Raw genomic sequence first — 21,325 nt, forward strand, 5'->3', positions numbered from 1 at the left:
TTCACTTAGGTGAAAAGTTAACATATGGGTCATTATGATACAAAAAGGAAGTCAAGTGATCTAACTGGACCTATCAATGGACCACATATACTGTTCAAATGAACTCATGATTCCCCCCATGTGTGTGCAGTAACAGGCATCTCCGAGTTTTCTTTGCAGAATTTATTCAGTCAGTTGTTAAATATTTATTGACAGGTTTGTCAGCTAATTACTTGAATCACACACTACACAAGGAGATATTCTAGATTTTGGCAATAAAATCTTAATGAAGCTTCAGATAAGTCACTTGTCAGCATATGCAACTGGACCATCGTACAATCTGGCAATCAATGCCTTTTTCATTGTACTCATGTTGGCATCTCTGTCTTTCTATATTTGCATGTTTCTATAATGACTCGGGGCGGTGGCCCTTCAGGTAATAGACCCATGAGTAGGGCTTCCTGTGGCCCTCAGAGCTCTGACTGGAGATGGTCAAGGTGCCAAACCACGGTCCTGGAGAGCCATCTGGAGGAGCCTCAAAGGACACCTGGATGTTCTGAATCTCTTTGGATTTGATGCTTCCCCCTCCTTTGACTATAAAATGGTGGTTGTCAACCTATAGGCATAAACAGGGTTCAGGTTACATAAAATCAAAATAAGCTGCACTATTAAGTGAAGCACATAAACTGAAGCATTTATCAATGCTAAAAAAAATTGCTAAAGTGAAAGTTGTATCAGAGAGAAGCAAGAGTCAAATCTGTTGAAACATAGGGTTGCACAACAGAGTTGCACAATTCTGCCATCTGTTCCAGGCCAAATTTAATGTTTCATGGTGTCACAGTGAACACAGTGTAAATACTCCTCAGTAAAACATCCCTGTTTTTAATAACATTGACTTTTTTTTGATGTGTTTGAATTAGTATGTTGGAAATCACTTAATGTTATGTCAATAAGACATTTTTAGCTTTACGCCACTGCTTGGTCTGGTTTTCTCACTGTGCCCATTTTCACAAATTCTACTTGGTCTTTACCAGAAAAGAGAAAGCTGTGGTTTGCAGGAACACATTCTTGAAGGGGATGATGATGTTCCCACCAGCTTTAATGCTGAACGGGCCCTGAGACTGGGGGGGCAAGCATAACCCATGTAAGGGAAATATGTATTCTCCACCAACTCCTGAAGACAGGCTGAGCTGGCCTTTCACTTCTCCCAGCTGAGAAGGCTCAAAACAGACGTCCACGCTGGCCTCTGAGCCCACGTGGAAACCCGGAGTTACACTCACACTCTTGTCCACGATAAAGTCTGGGTAATCAGTCTGGAGGAGAGAGACAACACGAGAAAATTTCTGTTTAAAACTGGCAGAAAGATACAGACACTGAGTTGTGTGTTGACAAATTATAAAGAATACATAAAAAGGTGTCTTAAGAAGTGATGAAGGCTGACACTGAATGCATATAAAGTCATCCTAGCATGAACGTATACAAAGACAGAAGAGGGCTATTTCTTCTTCTTTGTTTTGTTTTTACCTTACAGAAGTACGTGGTTTTGAAGCGGGCATAGTTGATAAACTTTACAGTGACGGTGTGGCCGCGGCCCAGTAAAGCGTTAAAGTGCACGGTTTTCTCTGGTGCTGGAGGCAGAGCTCTGAGAAGCAGATCATAGTGGAAGTGGCCCAGCTCACTGCTGAACAAAGTTAGCCGTGCTGTAGACTCGCCTGCTTGCAGAGGCTTGTACTCGAAAGGCAAAACACCCTAAAAGGAAAGGCAGACATTCACAGACAGTGCCTATTAGAGTTTGTTTATGGAAACACAGTTAGGGGTTTTGTTTGTTTGTTTGTTTGTTTTCCAAGTATGATGGAAGACGCATTCAGTATTCACCTTGGACTGGCCTGGCACCGTGTGCTGAGGTGGGACAATGATATCACGGCTTTTACACTCAGTGGTGAGGCAGGAAGCTGTGGTCAGGGGGTTCTCTACTTGAACGGTGGCTGAGGCCGCCCGGCGAACTGGTGTCACTAACTCTATGGTGGACAGGACTCCTGGAGACGTGGCTTTGAAGGTAACGAGGTAGAACAAGTACTCACCTGTCTCATGGTGACGGAATGTCACCTGAAGAAAAAGATTAAAGGATGTCATGATGGGTAACAAATGTCAGTTCAGATCTGGAAATGTGTAATGTTTGATCAAACCTTGGTGTTAAACTGTCCCTCTGTATATGTAAAGAAAGACATTTCATAGTCCCTGTTAGCATGGGCGGGGACATCGATGAACTTGATGCCCCTGAGGGACACTGTAGCATCTGGTTTATCAGGCTTCACTATCTCTAGCTGCACAAGGAACCTGAGAACACAGATGAGAACATTCATGACATGACTGAGATCATTCCCTCCACTTTTTATTAAAGTGCTAGAATATTTAAATTTTCGATTTCCACTTCACCCAGCTACAGTTTTTATCTCTGGGTCAGTTTAGGCAGCATACACATATTTAAAAAAAATAGCTGGTAAAGACAGTGGTATATTTTGCTGCTAAATATTTAATAACAGATTTTTAACAAATGATTTAAATGAGCTTCCTCCGAAGGGTGGCTGGCCTCTCCCTTAGAGATAGGGTGAGAAGTTCGGCCATCCGGGAGGGGCTCAGAGTAGAGCAGCTGCTGCTCCACATCGAAAGGAGCCAGCTGAGGTGGTTCGGGCATCTGACAAGGATGCCCCCTGGGCGCCTCCTGGGTGAGGTGTTCCAGGCATGTCCCACCGGGAGGAGACCCCGGGGCAGACCCAGGACACGCTGGAGAGATTATATCTCTCGGCTGGCCTGGGAACGCCTTGGTGTTCCCCCAGATAAGCTGGAGGAGGTGGCTGGGGAGAGGGAGGTCTGCGCCTCTTTGCTTAGGCTGCTGCCCCCGCGACCCGGCCTCGGATAAAGCGGATGAAGATGGATGGATGGATTTTTAACAATGGCAACATGCAATTTAAAGTAGGAGAAAAAAAACATTATTTTTTACACTTGAATGTGTCAGTTACTGCTGCAGAGATTTAGGAGACATTTCTGCACTCGTGTCACTTTATTTGGAAATCCAGACAAAGATGTGATAAAAACTTATACCAAGCCACCTGGGACCTCCAAACTAAAGGAGACACACAATATCAGCAGCAACAAAACTTAAATTTCAGTTTTTGGCATTAGGTTCTTTTCAACATTCTGTGGCTTCTGTGGCAGGAATTTCAACAAATATGGCTGAAGAAAAAAGATAATGCAAGGATGATGATGCTGAATTTGGACCTTATCCTGACAGTAATCATGCCTCGAGAAGTTTTAATAGCAGCCCATTTCTTATTTTGATGTTTTGTATTTGTTTGTTAGTTTGAAGCGGTTGTTTGTGTTTGTTCTGATCAATGCAATTACATTATTAACCTGCAAAAACACATTTTTCCTTAATAAAGTTTTATTACACATAAATAAACAATATTTGGTGGTTCCATTAACAAACTTCTCCTGTTAGTAAATTAGCTGAATATCATCTCTTGACCTTGTGCTAACCTTGCTGATTCAGCATGTCATATTAAAATCAACTGACTGTGCCTGTGCTTAGAAAACAGTGCAACTTCCCCATAAATATAACCACACCTTTCAGTGTTTTTACCCTGATTAGTAAATGTGGTCTTAAGTGTTTTACCGCTGTTGCCTAGAGAGCCAGTTGTGCACAGGGAGCAGCACAGTGTGGCTAGTTTTTGCCGGCAGCTCGTGCACAATAGTGTCCTCTGCTTTAGGAGGATCAGCAGTTCCCTGCAAGGAGTACAGCATGCCTGTCCCATCGGGAAAAGCAAAAAAGACTGATCCCTGTGCAAAAGGAAGGACAAATGTACAATTTTCAGGGATTAAATCCATTTAATCAATCAATCGTATCTACATGCATTTCATATTTAACTCAGTGCCACTAAAATGGCACTGCTCCTCTACCTGATGTTTCTTTCCAGAAGTAGTCATGGTCATAGGTCGGTAGGTGATCGTGAATGCCGTGTTCTGGTGGGGCTCGAAGTTCACAGAGAGTGCTGCACTCCAGTGCTCACCTTCAATGACAGGTGCGATGCTGCAACACTGGTTTGTGGGGTTGAGCACAGACAGGGTCTGAGTGTGAGAGCCACGAACTGGGCAAACAAAATTCACCACCTGCACACAGAGAGAGGGCAGCAACAGTTCAGGGACAGATGGCTCAAAGGCGCTGACATTACAAAGAACAGATGACGTATGACGTTTAAACTTCTGATGTCAAAACATAATCTTCCCACATCTGAGCTACATCTGCTGATATGAGAAATTAATTCCTGTGTCATGGTAAAAAATTAGATTACCTTCAACTCAATCTCTAGATAGACTTCTTGTAGACATTAGTGTTACAGAGCTCATTGAAGCCAAGTAATATTTTTTAAAAACTCTTATATATGTTTCACATCGCCTGATGTTGACCTCTAACCATTCCTACAATCTGAAACACTCACAGTCATCTTTACTATTGTGCCATCATCTGGTTTCAAATTTATTGAATTTATTGACTGGTTACTGGAAACACTGTCCCATGTGAGTGAGCAGATTTGTATTAGAAACCTGAAACTATGCCATGTGGTTATTTAAAATAATTAAATGGAAACAGAATTCGTTAGTTTACTGAATACATACAGCACTGCTGCTCTGCATGTGAATACTGAAAGGTAAGATCAAAGTCTCTCACTTTTAACTCAATAGCACAAATAATCACTTACACATGTAAGTCAGTGGTTTTTAAAAGTTAGATCACATACATGCATCATGTAAATATGACACATTCTCATCCTCACTGGTCTTCAAAAGCATTCAGTTAACCTGAAATAGCTCTTAACAAGTAACTATCCAATGATCAATCAGATGGGTTTTTTTGTTTGTTTACTATATTACTCAACACTGTATTTGTCTGAAAAGGTGCTTCAGTCAAACCTCTCTGCTGGTGGAGGTGGCGATGCAGGAGCCAGTGACAGTAAAGGTGATGGGTGACGAGGAACCCTCCACAAAGCAGGACAGATTCTCATATCTTGTGTCGTTACGCAGCTCCACAGGGGCAAACGTCACTTGAAAGGAAACTTCCATCCCTGGGTTGATAAATCCTTTTAATGGCACAATGGACAACTCTGCAGGAAAATCCTCTGTTTTCCAGTTAAACCTGTAAGAAGGTGGATTGAAAAGTAAAAAGCAAATAGGAGGATATAATCCTGTGCATGTGACACCTGATTGCAATAACACAATACTGTGTGTCTGTGTGGAGATTTGTTTGCTGGTAGCGTCTAACCTTACCTGGCACTACTGTCGCCAGTATTCGTCATGACAATCTTCTTCTTGACCTGGCAGTGCTGGACCACAGCTCCAAAGGAAAGGCAGTCCTGGTCCAGCTGAACTTCAACACCCTGGTAGTTTTTTGTGAATTATGTTAACGGTAATCGTTGTTATAAGATCATGGCATTCAGTTTAATTCATATTAGTAATACAGTCTATATTCAGAACTTTTTTAAAGGAAGTCTGAAGGAAAGGTTTATTAAAAAATATTTTATGTGACAATTTACTCCTAGAAGCTGATGCTGATCAAGACACATAAAGAAACAGATTATCTGTTTCACAGTGAAATTTATGTACCTGGCAAGAGCCTTGGATGGTCAGCAGGGGTTGGATCAAGCCTAAACACTTTGCCTGCAGCTCAGCAATGAAGGGACGAATGCGCTGATGAGGTGAGAAATGGATCTGAACATTACATGATCCGCCACTAGACTTCAGCTTCAGCTCACCTTCTGGACTGAAACACAGATCCTGGGAGAGAGGGTGACATGAAGTGCTGCTCGAGTGGACTGCTGTTTATGCATATCTTGCCTGCGTTGTCTGTCTGCATACCTTCTGATCAATTGGTGTATCTGTGCTGAGCATTAGGGTGCAAGAAAGGTCGATACTGCTGCGGTTTACTAGAACCACCTGTTTTTTCATCTTCTGACCCAGTTTCAGAGGTCCCAATTTCACCTTCTTCTGCCTTGGATGCTCAACTTCCAGCTACAAAAAGTCAGGATATGATATTAAAAACATACTGATTTTGATACATTTTATGGTCAAATTATGAAGCCAGTGGACATCAGAGCATCTTCACATTGGATCCAGGTTTTTGAAAATCTAATATCAATAAAATTATTAAATATGTAGCTTGATTTTATAAATCTTACATGTGTTCAAGTTGCTTTTTTCAAACACATAATACAGTTAAATGCTATATTGATATAAGCCTATATTAGATCTAAAAGATGCCTTTTAATCCATCCATAACCACTGTGAGGTGGGTATTCAATCTATGTTCTAGGTGTAGGCTGACAAGCTGCTCCTGGAGGTCAAATCAAATCAAATCAAATCAAATCACTTTTATTGTCACATCACATGTGCAGGCACACTGGCACAGCACATGCGAGTGAAATTCTTGTGTGCGAGCCCCACAAGCAACAGAGATGTGCAAACACAACAACACAAACGAGCAAAATACAAGAATGGCCAACCTGAAACTAATAAATATATGTACAATATATAATAGTGTATGCATTTCTGGATGTGTATACTAAATATTTTCCTACGTGTGTGTGTGTGTGTGTGTGTGTGTGTGTGTGTGTGTGTGTGTGTGTATACACATTTTTACAAATTAAATAGTAAAAAAAATAAAAATAAAAAAAAATAATAATAATAATAATAATAATAATAATAAAATATATAAAATATACAGAGTTGAATATGTGCAAAACAAGTGGCATTTATATACAGTATGGAGTGCATAATGTTGAAGTTCCAGTAGTGAAGCTGAGGTGTCTATGAAGTGTTCAGCAGTCTGATGGCCTGATGGAAAAAGCTGTCTCTCAGTCTGCTGGTTCGGGACCGGATGCTGCAGAACCTCCTTCCTGATGGAAGCAGTCTGAACAGTTTATGGCTGGGGTGACTGGAGTCCTTGATGATCCTCCCCGCTTTCCTCAGGCAGCGCTTCCTGTAGATGTCTTGGAGGGAGGGAAGCTCACCTCCAATTATCCGTTCAGAGCACCGCACTACTCGCTGGAGAGCTTTGCAGTTGTAGGCGGTGCTGTTGCCATACCAGGTGGTGATGCATCCAGTGAGGATGCTCTCAATGGCACAGTGATAGAAGGTCCTGAGGATGTGGGGGCTCATGCCGAATCTTTTCAGTCTCCTGAGAAAGAAGAGGCGCTGCTGCGCCTTCTTCACTGTTTTGTTTGTGTGTACTGACCACATAAGATCCTCAGCCAGATGTACACCAAGGAACCGGAAGCTGCTCACTCTCTCCACAGCAGCGCCGCTGATGGTGATGGGGGTGTGTACTTCTCTGCACCTCCGGAAGTCCACTATCAACTCCTTTGTCTTTGCGACGTTGAGGGTGAGATGGTTGTCTTGACACCAGTGGGTCAGGGCGCTGACCTCCTCCCTGTAAGCCGTCTCATCACCGTTGGTGATAAGACCCACCACTGTAGTGTCGTCCGCAAACTTCACAATGATGTTGGAGCTGTTAGTGGCTGTGCAGTCGTAGGTGTAGAGTGAGTACAGGAGGGGGCTCAGTACACACCCCTGTGGAGCACCAGTGTTCAGTGTGATGGGGGATGAGGTGATGCTGCCCAGTCTGACCACCTGGCGTCTGTCAGACAGGAAGCTAAGGATCCAGCTGCAGAGGGAGCTGCTCAGTCCTAGATCCTGCAGTTTCCTGTCCAGCTTCGAGGGAATGATGGTATTGAATGCTGAGCTGTAATCTACAAACAGCATCCTCACATACGTGTCTCTCTTCTCCAGGTGTGACAGGGCAGTGTGTAGTGTCAGGGCTATGGCATCATCAGTGGACCTGTTGTGGCGGTGTGCGAACTGTAGAGGGTCCAGTGAGTCGGGTAGTGCAGAGCAGATGAAGTCCCTGACCAGCTTCTCGAAGCATTTGCTTACGATGGGGGTCAGGGCTACAGGTCGCCAGTCGTTCAATGAGGAGATGGTGGAGGATTTGGGTACAGGGACGATGGTGGCCATTTTGAAGCAGGCTGGGACTACAGACGGAGAGAGGGAAAGGTTGAAGATGTGCGTGAACACTCCAGCCAGCTGAGCCGCGCATGACCTGAGGACGCGGCCGGGAATCCCGTCCGGACCAGTAGCTTTGCGTGCGTTCACCTTCCTGAAGCACTTCCGCACATCCTCCTCAGACACAGTGTGCGCACTGACGTCATCCGCGGTGCGCACACTGTCCGGTCTCATGGTGTTCGCTGCGTCGAATCTAGCGTAGAATACGTTTAGATCCTCACACAGAGAGGCCGTGGTCTGCGGTGTGCTGGTTTTCCCTCTAAAGTCTGTGATCGTGTTTAGTCCCTGCCACATACTCCGAGGGTTGTCAAACTGTTGCTCCACCCTGTCCCTGTACTCACGTTTGGCTGCTTTGATCGTCTTCCGGAGTTGGTAATGTGCGTGTTTGTAGTCCGATGTGTTCGCGGAGGCAAAGGCGGTGTTCCGTGCCGCCAGTGCCGCGCGAACATCTCCGTTAATCCAGGGTTTTTGATTTGGGAAGGATTTGACTGTTCTGGATGGGACGACATCTTCCACGCATTTCCTGATAAATCCACAGACTGAGTCTGTGTATTCATCAATGTCTCTGGCGGCCACGTGAAACATTTCCCAGTCCGCGTGATCAAAACAGTCCCGCAGCGCAGACTCCGATTGGTCCGTCCAACAGTGCACCGCCCTCCGGGTTGGAGCTTCCTGTTTCAGCTTCTGCCTGTAGGCGGGCAGGAGCAGGATGGAGCAGTGATCTGATTGGCCGAATGGGGCGCGGGGGAGGGCTTTGTACGCATCCCGGAAAGAGGTGTAACAGTGGTCGAGTAGCCGGTTTCCGCGTGTGTTAAAAAGGATGTGTTGGAGTTTTGGTGAGACTTTCTTCAGGTTTCCCTTATTAAAGTCTCCGGCTGTGATAAACGCTGCCTCTGGGTGTGCGGTTTCCTCGCTGCTGATCGCGCTGTACAGTTCCCTGAGTGCACGGTCAGTGTCGGCTTGTGGGGGAATGTAAACAGCCGTAATAATCACTGCTGTAAATTCCCTCGGTAGCCAGAATGGCCGGCACTTAATCATCAGGTACTCCAGGTCCGGTGAGCAGACCGGGTGCACGTTCGCATAATCACACCAGCTGTTGTTGATCATGAAACACACACCACCGCCTCTGCTTTTCCCAGTAAGATCCTGTGACCTGTCCGCGCGGTGCACAGAGAACCCCGGCAGTTGTATTGCGGAGTCCGGTACTTTGTCCGATAGCCAGGTTTCTGTGAGGCAGATCACGCAGCAGTCCCGCATCTCTCGCTGGAATGAGATCCGTGCCCGAATCTCGCACAGCTTGTTCTCCAGAGACTGCATATTAGCCAGTAATAAACTGGGTAACGGTGGTCTGTAAGTGCGCCGTCTCAGTCGAACCAGAACGCCAGATCTTCTCCCTCTGCGTCGGCGTTTGCGGCCTCCAGGGCCAGAGAACAAAGGCATCTCAGGTGAGATGAATGGGGGGTCTGCAAACGGAGCGTCCGTGTTGCAAAACTTGAACTCCGGAAAGTTATAAGAAAGACCGTCTTTTATGTCCAGTAAGGTTTGTCGGTCGTACACAAGGAGACAAGTGCTGCTCGTGAAAAAATAAAGGAAAAGTAAAATTAAACACAGAAGAAAGCCGTTGCTTGGGGGAGCTCGCGACGAGGTACCCAGGTACAAGAGAAAGCTCAGAAGGGACAGGGCCTTCTCTATTGCGGCTCCTAATCTGTGGAACAATCTGCCCCAGCACATTGGAGAGGCCTCTTCACTGTCCACTTTTAAAACCCATTTTTACTCCTTGGCTTATGACACAGTCTGACCCTGATTTTATTGTTTTAATCTAATGTGCTGATTTTATTGTATTAAATGTAATTCTAATTATCATTTTATACTCTTTTATTATTATTGTTGCTCTTTGTGCTAATTTTATTATTTTAAATATCATTTTAATTATTATCTTTTTTTTTTACGACAAAATTGTATTTTGACGAAAAACCTAAATATAGTTGTTGAGTCCACCACATGCACAGTGGTTCTCACCTTCATCTCGATGCCCTGCCCCAGTATCTCCACCTGTTTTGTGACACAGCTGTTTAAGATGAAGGTGAGCTTCTCGTGGTACTGACATGGCTCACGAGGATAAAAGGTGAATGGTATCTCTTTTACACCAGCAGGTGACAAAATATCTGCATGGAAGTCCATCTCCAAGAAAGCAGTGTTCTTGAACTGGCACTGGATGCTGAGGAGCAGAAGACAGGAATCTAATTTTAGACTCTCAAAGTCTCATTTATTCTGATTATAGTAACAACTGAGTGGTGGAGAGAAACAGAACTGAGGCATCCTGCTGAAAGCACAAGATTTGAAGGATCAGATTCTGTGAGTCAAATTTTTGTTTATCTACACAGCAACGTGCTGTTCTCAGAGTTACCTGACACAAAAAAACAAAAATCTGAATGATACTAGAGCCTGACTGATATATTGGTGGCGTCACTATCAGCGATATTAGCGATATGCTAGTATTTGTATTTGGGACGAATGATAAACACAAATTAAAAAGTAAAGAAGAGGCAGGAGAAACATCCTTTTACGATGTTCTGAGTGTTGATTTTGCAAAGTTTGTCAAACAGAAATAAACTATGCAACATCAAAATCTGCAGTTTCCCAGTGGCAACATATAAACTGAACAAATACAACAACTGGCTGATTCGAGCAGAATGTAAATGAGTAATCCATGGTTTGCTGCAGCAGTTAAAAAAAGCGTATTTTTAAACTGCGACACTGAAAAAATGCTGAGTAAAAATTTGAAATTGAATTAAAAGCAATTTATCAATCAGGCTCTAAATGATCCTCTTGTTTCTGGACCTTCTGTGTGATGTTACTTCCTGTTGTAGGAAGCCTGGGACAAGATTATGTGACATTGAGCTGCAACCACCATGAAGGGCTGACACAGTCATTAAGTTACTGTAATCAACTGTAAAGTGTTTTGAATGTGCACATGTTTGAGTGTAACTGATATTGTCATGTTGCTGCCCTATATGAAAAGAATTAAAGATCTGCTTCAGGCAAAGTTACAGCAGTGTCTCCCTCTTCTTCCCACGCATCATGCCGAGTTGGCCAGGACAGGACCAGCCAACGAGCCAGATAAGAGTAAAACCAGTAACAGCTTTTGAATGTTTGAAGAACCTTGAATCCTAGAAAAACTGGAATTCAAACTACGACAACAACTGTTTAACATTAAGTTACCATAAATCCAGAAAACTAGTTTAGAGATAAGAAATATCAAATGTCAGTTACCTTACATTTTTAAATAAATCTGTTCTGCTTTGATGATATTTGCAGCAAAACATTATGTGTTAATATAATATTAATATTACATATTATATTATATTAATAAATATGCGAACTCTAATCCAATAGTTCATAAAAAAATCATGCTTATGGTTCGGAGACTTAAACACACCTGATGTCCCTCTTGCCATTGTTCCTTAACACTAGGGTCTGAGTTGCCGGTTCCATACCAGGACAGTACAAGAAGCACTTCCCAAAGTTAAGCTTGGTAGAGGAGAATTCGAGACTGGGTGATACAGCCTTGCCTTTTATATCAAAGGCAAATGTTGGCCCACGTTTCACCTGATGAGATGAATCAAGAAGAAATTTACATCAGAAAGGGAAATGCCCAGAAAGCAAAACTCAATAATTATTATCTTTCACACCTAGGGCTGGGCCATATCATACCGTTCACGGTAATACCGGTATAGTGTTAGGCAATGATAAGAAAATAAAATGTCGCGATAGAATATGGGTAAAACGCACATGCGCAGTGCCTTTGTTTTCATACGCACATGGCAGAAAAAGCATGGCGGCGACGGAGAATGAGAAGGCGAAAGAGGATCGTCGAATTAAACAGATGAACCAGAATTGGTTTGTAAAAATGGTGCAACTTCAGTGGTGTGGAACTGGTTTGGCTTTCATCCGTCAGATACACACCAAAGCACATTTTTTGGTAGGGCATGCAAGCGGGCCGTCGTTATTACCGTGTTTTTCGGAAAATAAGTCGCTCTTAAAATCCTTTGATTGTCTGAAAAATGGACAGTGCTCCTTATAATCCTGTGCGCCTTATGTATTCTGGTTGTGCTCACAGACCTCAAACCAATTTTATGTAGTACACGGCGCTCGAAAATCTGTCAAAAAATGTTTTAGCACGACCTTGATAAGCTACAAAGCCACATTATACATGGTTATGCTCAGGATATGTCAGCCCATTTCCACTGGAAATGCCTTTTGGTTAAACTGTCAGCAAGGAAACAAAAAAAACATCACACAATACTCAGATAGACAGACTTAGTTCTAAAAGATGATCTATTTTTATGGTATAACAATAACTGCTAATGAAAATGATAACTTCAGCCAAACTGCCTACATGTACATAAGCTTGTCTTAAAAGAGAACTACAAGCATGATGTTTTCCTTTAGTCTTAAAAGCCTCGATGATCCTTTAAAGCATGTTACTTCTGTAAAAATCCACACCAGCCTATTACCTTGATATTTAGTTTGACGTCTTTGAGGTTGCAAATGCACTGGGGGGAAAAACACAGTGAAGACTGCAGCTGCTTCCCAGCATCGATGGCAGCATTTTGTGTTTTTGTGACTAAGTGCTGTTGCAGTGCTTTGGGACCCGTTAGTTCAAAGTTCACTTCCAGGATGAATCTTGACAGATTGGACACCAGAAAAGTAAAAGTGGATTGCTCTGAAATCCCCACCTGTACAGAAAGACACACAGGAAGCTCTAAGTTGTCATGTAAAGGAAGGTGACTGTACATATATACATATGAATATTTTTGTCTGTATCATCTCACCTCCCCAAAGTCCAGAGTTTCTTGGTGGTTGGGGGCAATCATTTTGAGGCCCCCCTCTGGCTTCTCAACTTGTACAGAAGTGCTCAGGGTGAAACAATCAGCCTTAATGATCAGTGTGAGTGGCTCTGACTTCTTCTTCACCCTCAGAACCACTTTGAAACTCACATAACCTTCACAGGAAGGTGTGAACGACACCAATAATGGCAACCTGCACAAAACAGTTTACAATTATCTGATGCAGTTTTCTCTTGGACTTTCTATAACATGCCATTGGGGAGCATATTTCATCGCTATCTCATTAAGATTATAATGTCATTAACCTGTTTTTGGGTGCCACTGTGCCAGTCATGGGCTCCAATATGAGCCTCGATTGCTGGTCTTCACAGAAAAGAGATGAAGGAACCACAGAGAAATGGAAGGGCTCTTCCTCTTCACTCACAAAATTAACTGCCTGTTCCACTTTTTGTCCTTTAAGAGTACATGGAAAAATTCAAAGTAATCTGTATCAGAATGTGATAGATTAATTTATTCTTAGAAACACCTATTGTGGCAACACATCTGCCATTAACACCAAGATATCATTAGAGACAGTATATTTACTAATCTTAAGGCATAAACTGAAAGAGGAGCTGTGTTGGAAGTGGGTTGCAAAGCAGCTTGCAGATGCACATCAAGTGGCGCGGCTGCCCCTCTGTTGGTCTTCCATGGTCTCTTGTGTTCTGGGGGCCTCTGGATGTCTGGAGTTTTGATCTCCTCCATACCCGCTTCACACCCTGGAGGACGGGGCTGTGGCCCCCCCACACTCCCTAGCAGATCATTACATGGAGAAACCTTTGGAATGCAAGCATGCTGATCCACACAGGTATGCACACATGGGTATTCACAGACGCGGACTAAAGCTTTCTTGGCTGCTGCCTCAAAGCACACTGTGTGCTGTCTATCTTGCGTGCTGCACAATATCGTTTATTATTTAGTAAATATTGATATCTATGACTAGCTAGTTTATTGTGATGGTGCTTTGTTTTCTCTATTATTATGTTGCTCTTTGTTGTTTGCTGTCTCCTCTGTTTGTTTTTTTTGTTTGTTTTTTTTTTTTCTCCATACAGGTGACCCAGGAGTTCTTTTTTTTTTTCTCTCTCTTCCCCCCCCCTCTCACCGTCTCTTCTCCCCTTTGGTTTTCTTTCTTTCTCTCCCCCTCTTTCTCTCATTCATTCCCCCTGTCCTATTTATTTAAAAAAAAAAAAAAAATGACAAAGGATGAACTGAAGCTCTGCCATCACGTAATGTCGCATACTGCTGTTTCTGATGTCATTTAGAAAAAAAAAAAAGATGCACATCAACCGTAGGCAGGCTAAAGAAACTTAGGTAGCATGCCCTGTGTGAGAGCTGCCAACTGGATTTGTGGAAGGGCATTGGTAGAGCCATCAGCTGATGCAGGCAGGGACTGAGTTGGCAGAGCAGGACATCATCACACTTGCTGTAAATCTAAGCTCAATTGAATGACATGTATTCTTTGTTGCATTTCATTAGCCAAGCCAGTTAAAGACAAAAAATCATCTAATTTTACCATCAAAAGAAGCAAATACGCACAAAGTATAAGTATAAGGGATTATTTGAACGTTTGCTTTTGTATATATTAAAACTGAATTACCAAGAAGCAGTTCCCCAAAGTCAAAGTGAGGTCTGTCGAGATAGGTGATTGGTTCTCTAGCAGTGCCCACACATAGGAAGGGAACAGATAGCGAGAGAGTGTCAACAATGAAGGTCCAGAAGGACTCCACTGCATCCAGCTGCTCGGCAACATACTCAAAACACACCTACAAACAAAGCAGACAAAGCAGGTTCAGGGGTGGCCAAGACTCATTCATGAAAACATACAAGTTACTGGAGCTCAAATTGCCAAAAACGTTAATGGTGGTTCTGATAGAAAGGTATCAGAATACCCAGTGCATCACAGTTATTTGGTATTTTCATGGCAAAAGAGAGGTGGTGGTGGTGGTGGGGGTGGGGGGGCTAGATATCAGGCAGGTGGTCATAATGCTATATACTGTTAGTTCAAGAAAAACACATGGAGTGAGTGAGATGAATAAAGACAGATAAAGGTAAAAGAAGAGAACCCAAGACTGACTAATGGAGAAAATGAGATCAAGATGGGAATGAGGTAGTACACTCTGTGAGATACTTTACGACGAAAAGACCATCACTGTTATGTGGGGTGCACTCTGTCTATTCTTACTTCTGCTTTGTTCCCAGGGGGAATGACACCAGATGGAACGAGACAGTGGAAATGGCTCCTACTTTTGTCCTCACACCTCCATTTGAATGAGTAGGGCTTACTGGTTGGGTTCACCACACTAAAAGACCTAAAGAGTCAACCGAGAGCATGAAACATCCCGGGTTACACTGACAGAGATAGAAGTTCTAACCTTACTTGCTATTACCTTGTTGATGGTACAGACAAACCAATGGCATGAATCTCCAAAATTCTGGTGTTTGGGTCCAGAGGGCCACTGAATTCAGAGTTACGACGGTTCCCACTGATGTAGTCTGAATCTTCCAGGTCAAAGTGGAATTGGGGCAAAAGGCTGCGGCCACACACTGAGATACACGGGACCTGTTCCCCATCCTGCAAGTTCTGAATACTGGAAGAAAAGTGCATACTCACAAAAAGGAAAGAAAAGCATCCAAACCATTGACGCCATTTTCAAAAAACTTGAAGAAAATACCTAGTTAAACGTTTACCTGCATGGAAATGTTACACTTCCCTTACCTGCAAAACAGCTTTCCCTGAAAAGTGGACACCTGCAGGGGTAAAAAGCGAACAGTGAAGTTCTGCCTGGCACCCGGCTTCATGGTCCCTACGCTGGGTTCAATGCTGAAAGGAGGAAGCTCAGGGTTCAACATTAGAAGTGACAACAAGTTCGCCAGAGGACGGGCTTCAGTCAGCGATCCTGCTGATCTGCTGCCAGGTCGAGAAGTCGAGGTCCCCTCTGTTAAACACCACATGTAGACATTTACACAGAGTCAAGTCCAGGTTTTAAAGTATTCACGTGTAGGTACAGAAAGAAATAGCACTTATTTTCAGGATCAAATCCAACAATGACAAGTTGACCCAATAATATTGATGATATAATATTTCTGTCGTACCTTCTTGGTCACAGCTGACAATATTGCTGCTTGGATCCATGAGAACTTCCCAGGAGAATTCCACCTTCAAACTTCCCTCATTCACAACCTGCAGTCTACGTGCGTGTGTGCAGACAACAAAAAAAGTAACACTCAGAAATACTCAGAAAGAAAGACATATTTTTGAATTTACATTTATGGTGCCCACTGTTGAGGAATGTAATGTTAGATATACATCACATATAAGCCTTTAGTGGCTATCTTTTTGATCTTTAGTATTTTCATTTCTATCTGATGAATAAGAAACCCCAAATAATGTTTCACAAGAATACCATGTTATATATTATTAGGTTTGATGACTTGGAATATGTTGTACACAAAACCTGACTTACTGCTGCAGCCTGGTTTGGAAAAGCATGGTGTTCTCAAAGAGGATGATGTCTGTGCTGCAGCTTAACTTCACATAGTCGCAGACAGCACTGATGCGTAATTCAAGCTCCACCTGAGAGCCGTCGACCACAGAGCAGCAAGGCTCAGGATCTGTTCTTATCACCTGGATAAAAGAATGTGATTTATTAACTTGTCTCCTTATACAGCATTTGACACCACTTGTCTCTCTAACACAATAAGCTAGGGCCCACATGTACCTTGTCCTTTACAGCCTGTTTGGATGCATCTGAAGCTTTCTCTGAAGAACTCAGCCAGTGTACCATCTTGTGTCGGTCATCCCAGTCAGCTACCTCCTCTACAGGCTGCTGGAACTCCACCTGGCAAACTTTACATCTCATTTGCAGCTGAGACAGAGTCACTGCCTTGCTGGAGCTAAATGTGACAATCACTTCCTTAGAGCAACCAGCATGAAGGTGTCCCACCTGTAACAACAAGCAGCTAAATGTTTTCCTGAGCTGGCAGTAAAACAAGCAAGAGAAAATGTAAAATTACTACAATCAGTGTCTTAGGAAAGGAACTGCGTGTGTTCAGAAATAATGTCTATAGCTGTATTTACTATTTGTTGATGCTGGTTTGATTCAAGATTTTTTTTATTGTCATTGTCAGCACTACCTCAAATATTCAACGCAGAACGAAATTATGTTGCACAAGCTCACATAAAAACAAAAAAAACATCAATACAAAGTTTAAAAAAGAGCAAGTATAATAAATAAATGAATATAAAGTCATTGGTACATATTTAAAACCACAAATTATTTAATTATTGCACAAGAGAAATGCTGATTGCACTGAGGCATTATTTTGTTTCAAAAATAATGCCAAACTAACCAGCGACTTTTGACAATGCACATTTTATCACTCCTATGAAAAAGTATTTTTTGGCTCCACCATTTAACAGTTTTGACAGCCTCTGCCACTTTGTTGATATTTTACCTGTGGTGAAAAGCTGACATGAGGTCCACTAGGGGGCCACTCAAACCTCAGCACCTGGCTGCTGCTGTGGTTGGTCATAGTAAAACTTTCTTTGTATGGAACGTTTACATGGCAGTCACCAAAATCCAGCACCTCATAATTACCTATAAATGAGAAATTAGGTCTTTAATAAAAGACTCAAGCTTCTGTTGAACTAAATCACAAGATTAGGAGGTTTTGTAAAAAATCTTATGCCATACCTTCTTTTTCATCTTCATGATCTATATCCTGCAACGACCTGCTGATGTGATCTAGAGAGATGACTGGCTGGTAAGCCTCTCCTGTTACTTCTATTGTAGTGTTGCTCTGCTGGTTGTCCTTCACTTGCAGTGACATTTTTGCCTTGACACTCAAGGGTTTATCAGAGCAGAAGCCAACCTCAATCTCCACTGGTTCATTACTCTTCAGCTTTAGGTTTACTCTGTGCACCGATTTGTGCTCTGTGGAGAAGGAAAAATGTCAGAAACCATTGAGGAGTGGGAAGTGTGAATGGTTTAAAGCCTCACCCACTAGTTTTCAGTGCATTTGTTAAACTAAAACAAGATCACACTTGACCTCAAAGAAAAGACAGGGTAAAACCGAGTCATGTCGGTTAGGATCTATAAATCATAAATTGGGACATAAATTGAATGGGAAGTTCTTGCAATAAGGTCACGTTGATGCTCATGGACTATAAAGAACTGCCAGCTAATGCGATGAATAGTTACAACAATATGTAAGACAGTACCCAGCAATGTTAAGATGGCCACTTAGGAGAGAAAGTCACACTACAGCCTTAAGAACTCAGACTTAGATTAAAGAAATGTCAGCTGTATTTTCAGAGTGCCGTGGTAAAACGAGCATTAAAACATTACAGTTAAAATTACAGTGCACTTTTCTGTAGGCGTTGTTTCACAAATACAAGTTTTATTTACCTGAAGCACGCTGTGTGGAGTCCACTGAGGCGTTAATGTTGTCAGACGCAGCTTTTAGGGTGAACACACCATGCTCATCCAGCATGTCAATCTGGACCTATACACATTTTCAGAAAACACATTCATTATTCATGAAATCCTACCTAGACTGTTTGTTATGTTTCTGAATGCATTGTAAATAATAATATTTATATTTTGGTATAATTTGGTTTTACTGAATTTAAAATGGATAAACAGACAAATTTCCTTCTTCTCACCTCAGCTGGAACATTTCCATTATTTAACAGCACCAGGGGTCGGATATGTCTGCGCCCTACTGGTACCCGTCTGAAGTGCAGCACTGGGCTTCCTTTACTGCTCCTCAGACCTGGACGTACCACACAAACACTGGGCAGAGTGCCTTGTCCCAAAAGGTCAAACTCCAGCACGCTGGTCTTAATTGTGGGTGTCACTCTTAATCCAGCAGAGAGAAGAGAGCAGGGTGGGAGAAGTCAGCAGCAGAAAACAACCGGTGCTGTTATTGTTATTATATACAGTAGTAACAGGGATTAAAAAAGGGATAGAAAAACTAAAGACAACACCGCAGTGGCATACACAGTCATTTGCTTCTTTACCTTCCACTTCCCTCCACCTTGGCCTCAAACACAACACTGTAATGCTGCATTGCCTGAGGTGTGAAGGTGACAACAGTAAACGCGTGCGAGAGGCTGGGAATGCTCAGTGTTGTCACAGGCAAGTCAAAGACCTCAATGTGTCGGGATGACTGTAAAACATACATATTTTAGACTCAAACTTCTACCTACATTATGATAGACAGAAACAGTCCGATATACATTTATCCTTGTGACTTTAAACACTTCACCTTAGGCCCAGCACTTCTGATGGCCAAGCTGAGCATGCAGGGGACCTTGCTGCTGTTGGTGAGTTTGAAGCGAGCTCGGCTGGTTTGACCCACCAGGATTTTGTTGAAGATAAACTTATTTTCATCCAGCACAAAAATCCCTTTAGCATTGCAAAACTGCTCTGAAGAAAGCTGGCTACTGCTGCAGCACAGATGGTGTTCCTCAAAGATGGAGGCCATATCCAATACTATGCCTAGAAACCAAAAAAAAAGAGCTAGATATAATATGATTTAAGTCAAAGAACGGCTAGCAGTAAGTTTAGAACAGAATTTGATCTTTGATCAAAAATCTTTTTAACATGCCTTTGGTAATTTCAGGACTGTAGAGCTGAGCCTGACCAGCTTTACTGATCAAAAAAGAATCATGCAGCTCTCACCTGGCTTGCAGACTTCAGCCAGCAGTGTGTAGGGTATGCCATCAGGATGGTCTGAGGGGTCACGCCCAATGATGTCAATGTGCAGACCCTGGCTCCACCTGCCCAGCTGTTCAGCTGCACAGTCCACTGTCACCAGCTGCTGAGACCCTGGCTGTAGGCTCCCAATGCAGGGAGACACTGAGAACATACCCACGCTGAGGCGATTCTGGAAGAATTCAGGAAAATCAGAAGAAGCAAGGAGAGGTGATGAGAATACTGAAAGGAGTACTTACAAAAAGAAATCAAATTTAATGTCAAAGAGCAGAATTTAGTTTATTTTGCTTTACAAACTATTAAGCATAAAAATCAAAGACACTAAATTATACACAATTTTATTTCATGACCATCATCACCGTTTTTTGTATTGCTTCCCTGTTAAAATTAAGGGGTTTTATCGTGTTTCTTATTAATTCACTTTATAGACCTTTTCAGTGTCTATGTTGTCTGTTTTACTTTTGTAAATCCATAACAACTCAAAGGAACTGAAAGAAAAAATGTCAGGACTGTTTTGTGATTATTCATGTGTTAATTATTAGCTTGACTAATCTCAAAATAAACAGAAAATGTAACTCTAAGAAAATTAATGAAGAGTCCAATGACTGTAAAACCACAAACAGGACCATCTATCAGGCACTGTCACTGGTGTGAAATTCACCAGTGTTCTCTCACCTGAAGAAAACTCTGAAAGGATTCTGGTGGTATTTTGGCAGCATTGGGCCTCCCTGAAAGGGTCTCTCTTGATATAGTCTTACCTGGACCCCTGAGACCAGAATGTAAAGAGAAAAAAAATACACAATTTATTAACAATAAATGTTACAAAATTTTGTTTTGTGAACACTAAAACTAAAAATGGTGGAGCAAATAAAATATCTTTAAAATAACATGTGCTGGATGTGTTGTTTTCGTGTGTTCTGTTGGCCTACCCTGTCCTCACAGGATCTGTGATCATGCGGCAGATGGTGAAAGAGGCCTCAAAGACCCCATTGTTTTCTATGGTGAAGCTTTGGCTTTTCTTGTTGCCATAGATCAGAGGACCAAAGTTCAAGTCGGATGAAGGTGTGATCTTGTACCTGAAGAGAGACGAACATAAAACACCAAAAACAAAAAAACAACTGCTAAGCTGCTTCATATGAGCAAAATAAGAGGCTGGAAATGAGATGAAAGAAACACAGTTTTTCAAATTCTATACTATAATACGATAATACAATAATGTTTCTGCACTATTAATAAATAATATATTAATAGTGCAGAATTAGTGAGAGCGTGAATCGGCCTTCACCTGGTGAAAACAGATCTGGCTGAAACCCTGATCGCCACGATAGCTACAGTTTCTCCTCCTGTCCCAATGCTCGGTTCAATCACCTGCAAAAGATTAGCTCACTCAGTGTCAGCTATCAATTATTTAAATCTTTTAAATAAAGTTTTTACTTTTTATGGATCGAACCTGGCAAGGCAGGATAGGTTGGTCTTTAATGAACACTTCCACATCAGGTTTGAAGAGGATGTTCACTGTTGCGGGCTTGTTGGGCATCAGACTACCACACTGAGGAGACACTTTGAAAATGGAGTTTAGGTCTGGCTGCGCTGGGTCTGTCTGCTCAACATTAAACCTTGTGATAA

General features: G+C 42.5%; 1 protein-coding gene across 2 annotated transcripts in view; it reads right to left on the minus strand.

Annotated features, from left to right (window-relative positions):
• Positions 1 to 129: 129 nt before the first annotated feature.
• The window catches only part of LOC146556448 (axonemal central pair apparatus protein HYDIN-like), a 55,925-nt gene continuing 34,729 nt past the window's right edge, over positions 130 to 21,325 (minus strand). For both annotated transcript variants that reach the window (XM_085250412.1, XM_085250411.1), the window contains 34 exons: positions 21,150 to 21,315; positions 20,985 to 21,067; positions 20,629 to 20,775; positions 20,375 to 20,465; positions 19,667 to 19,871; positions 19,251 to 19,483; positions 19,003 to 19,151; positions 18,646 to 18,841; positions 18,389 to 18,485; positions 17,675 to 17,914; positions 17,436 to 17,578; positions 16,700 to 16,924; positions 16,445 to 16,605; positions 16,074 to 16,168; positions 15,697 to 15,916; positions 15,368 to 15,568; positions 15,163 to 15,289; positions 14,578 to 14,743; positions 13,247 to 13,394; positions 12,927 to 13,134; positions 12,609 to 12,830; positions 11,531 to 11,700; positions 10,111 to 10,309; positions 5,890 to 6,042; positions 5,638 to 5,808; positions 5,302 to 5,411; positions 4,948 to 5,170; positions 3,937 to 4,146; positions 3,653 to 3,816; positions 2,166 to 2,316; positions 1,855 to 2,085; positions 1,504 to 1,728; positions 1,011 to 1,292; positions 130 to 595 (listed from right to left, as the gene is read on the minus strand). In XM_085250412.1, coding sequence (XP_085106538.1) covers positions 386 to 595; positions 1,011 to 1,292; positions 1,504 to 1,728; positions 1,855 to 2,085; positions 2,166 to 2,316; positions 3,653 to 3,816; positions 3,937 to 4,146; positions 4,948 to 5,170; positions 5,302 to 5,411; positions 5,638 to 5,808; positions 5,890 to 6,042; positions 10,111 to 10,309; positions 11,531 to 11,700; positions 12,609 to 12,830; positions 12,927 to 13,134; positions 13,247 to 13,394; positions 14,578 to 14,743; positions 15,163 to 15,289; positions 15,368 to 15,568; positions 15,697 to 15,916; positions 16,074 to 16,168; positions 16,445 to 16,605; positions 16,700 to 16,924; positions 17,436 to 17,578; positions 17,675 to 17,914; positions 18,389 to 18,485; positions 18,646 to 18,841; positions 19,003 to 19,151; positions 19,251 to 19,483; positions 19,667 to 19,871; positions 20,375 to 20,465; positions 20,629 to 20,775; positions 20,985 to 21,067; positions 21,150 to 21,315 — 6,022 coding nt within the window. In that variant the 3' untranslated portion in view covers positions 130 to 385. The remainder of the gene's footprint in view (positions 596 to 1,010; positions 1,293 to 1,503; positions 1,729 to 1,854; positions 2,086 to 2,165; positions 2,317 to 3,652; positions 3,817 to 3,936; positions 4,147 to 4,947; positions 5,171 to 5,301; positions 5,412 to 5,637; positions 5,809 to 5,889; positions 6,043 to 10,110; positions 10,310 to 11,530; positions 11,701 to 12,608; positions 12,831 to 12,926; positions 13,135 to 13,246; positions 13,395 to 14,577; positions 14,744 to 15,162; positions 15,290 to 15,367; positions 15,569 to 15,696; positions 15,917 to 16,073; positions 16,169 to 16,444; positions 16,606 to 16,699; positions 16,925 to 17,435; positions 17,579 to 17,674; positions 17,915 to 18,388; positions 18,486 to 18,645; positions 18,842 to 19,002; positions 19,152 to 19,250; positions 19,484 to 19,666; positions 19,872 to 20,374; positions 20,466 to 20,628; positions 20,776 to 20,984; positions 21,068 to 21,149; positions 21,316 to 21,325) is intronic.

Source organism: Mchenga conophoros, linkage group LG16 (genome assembly GCF_057382185.1).
Source record: "Mchenga conophoros isolate Kocher_MC1m ecotype Shallow Benthic linkage group LG16, M_conophoros_male_GT1.1, whole genome shotgun sequence".
NCBI lineage: Eukaryota > Metazoa > Chordata > Actinopteri > Cichliformes > Cichlidae > Mchenga > Mchenga conophoros.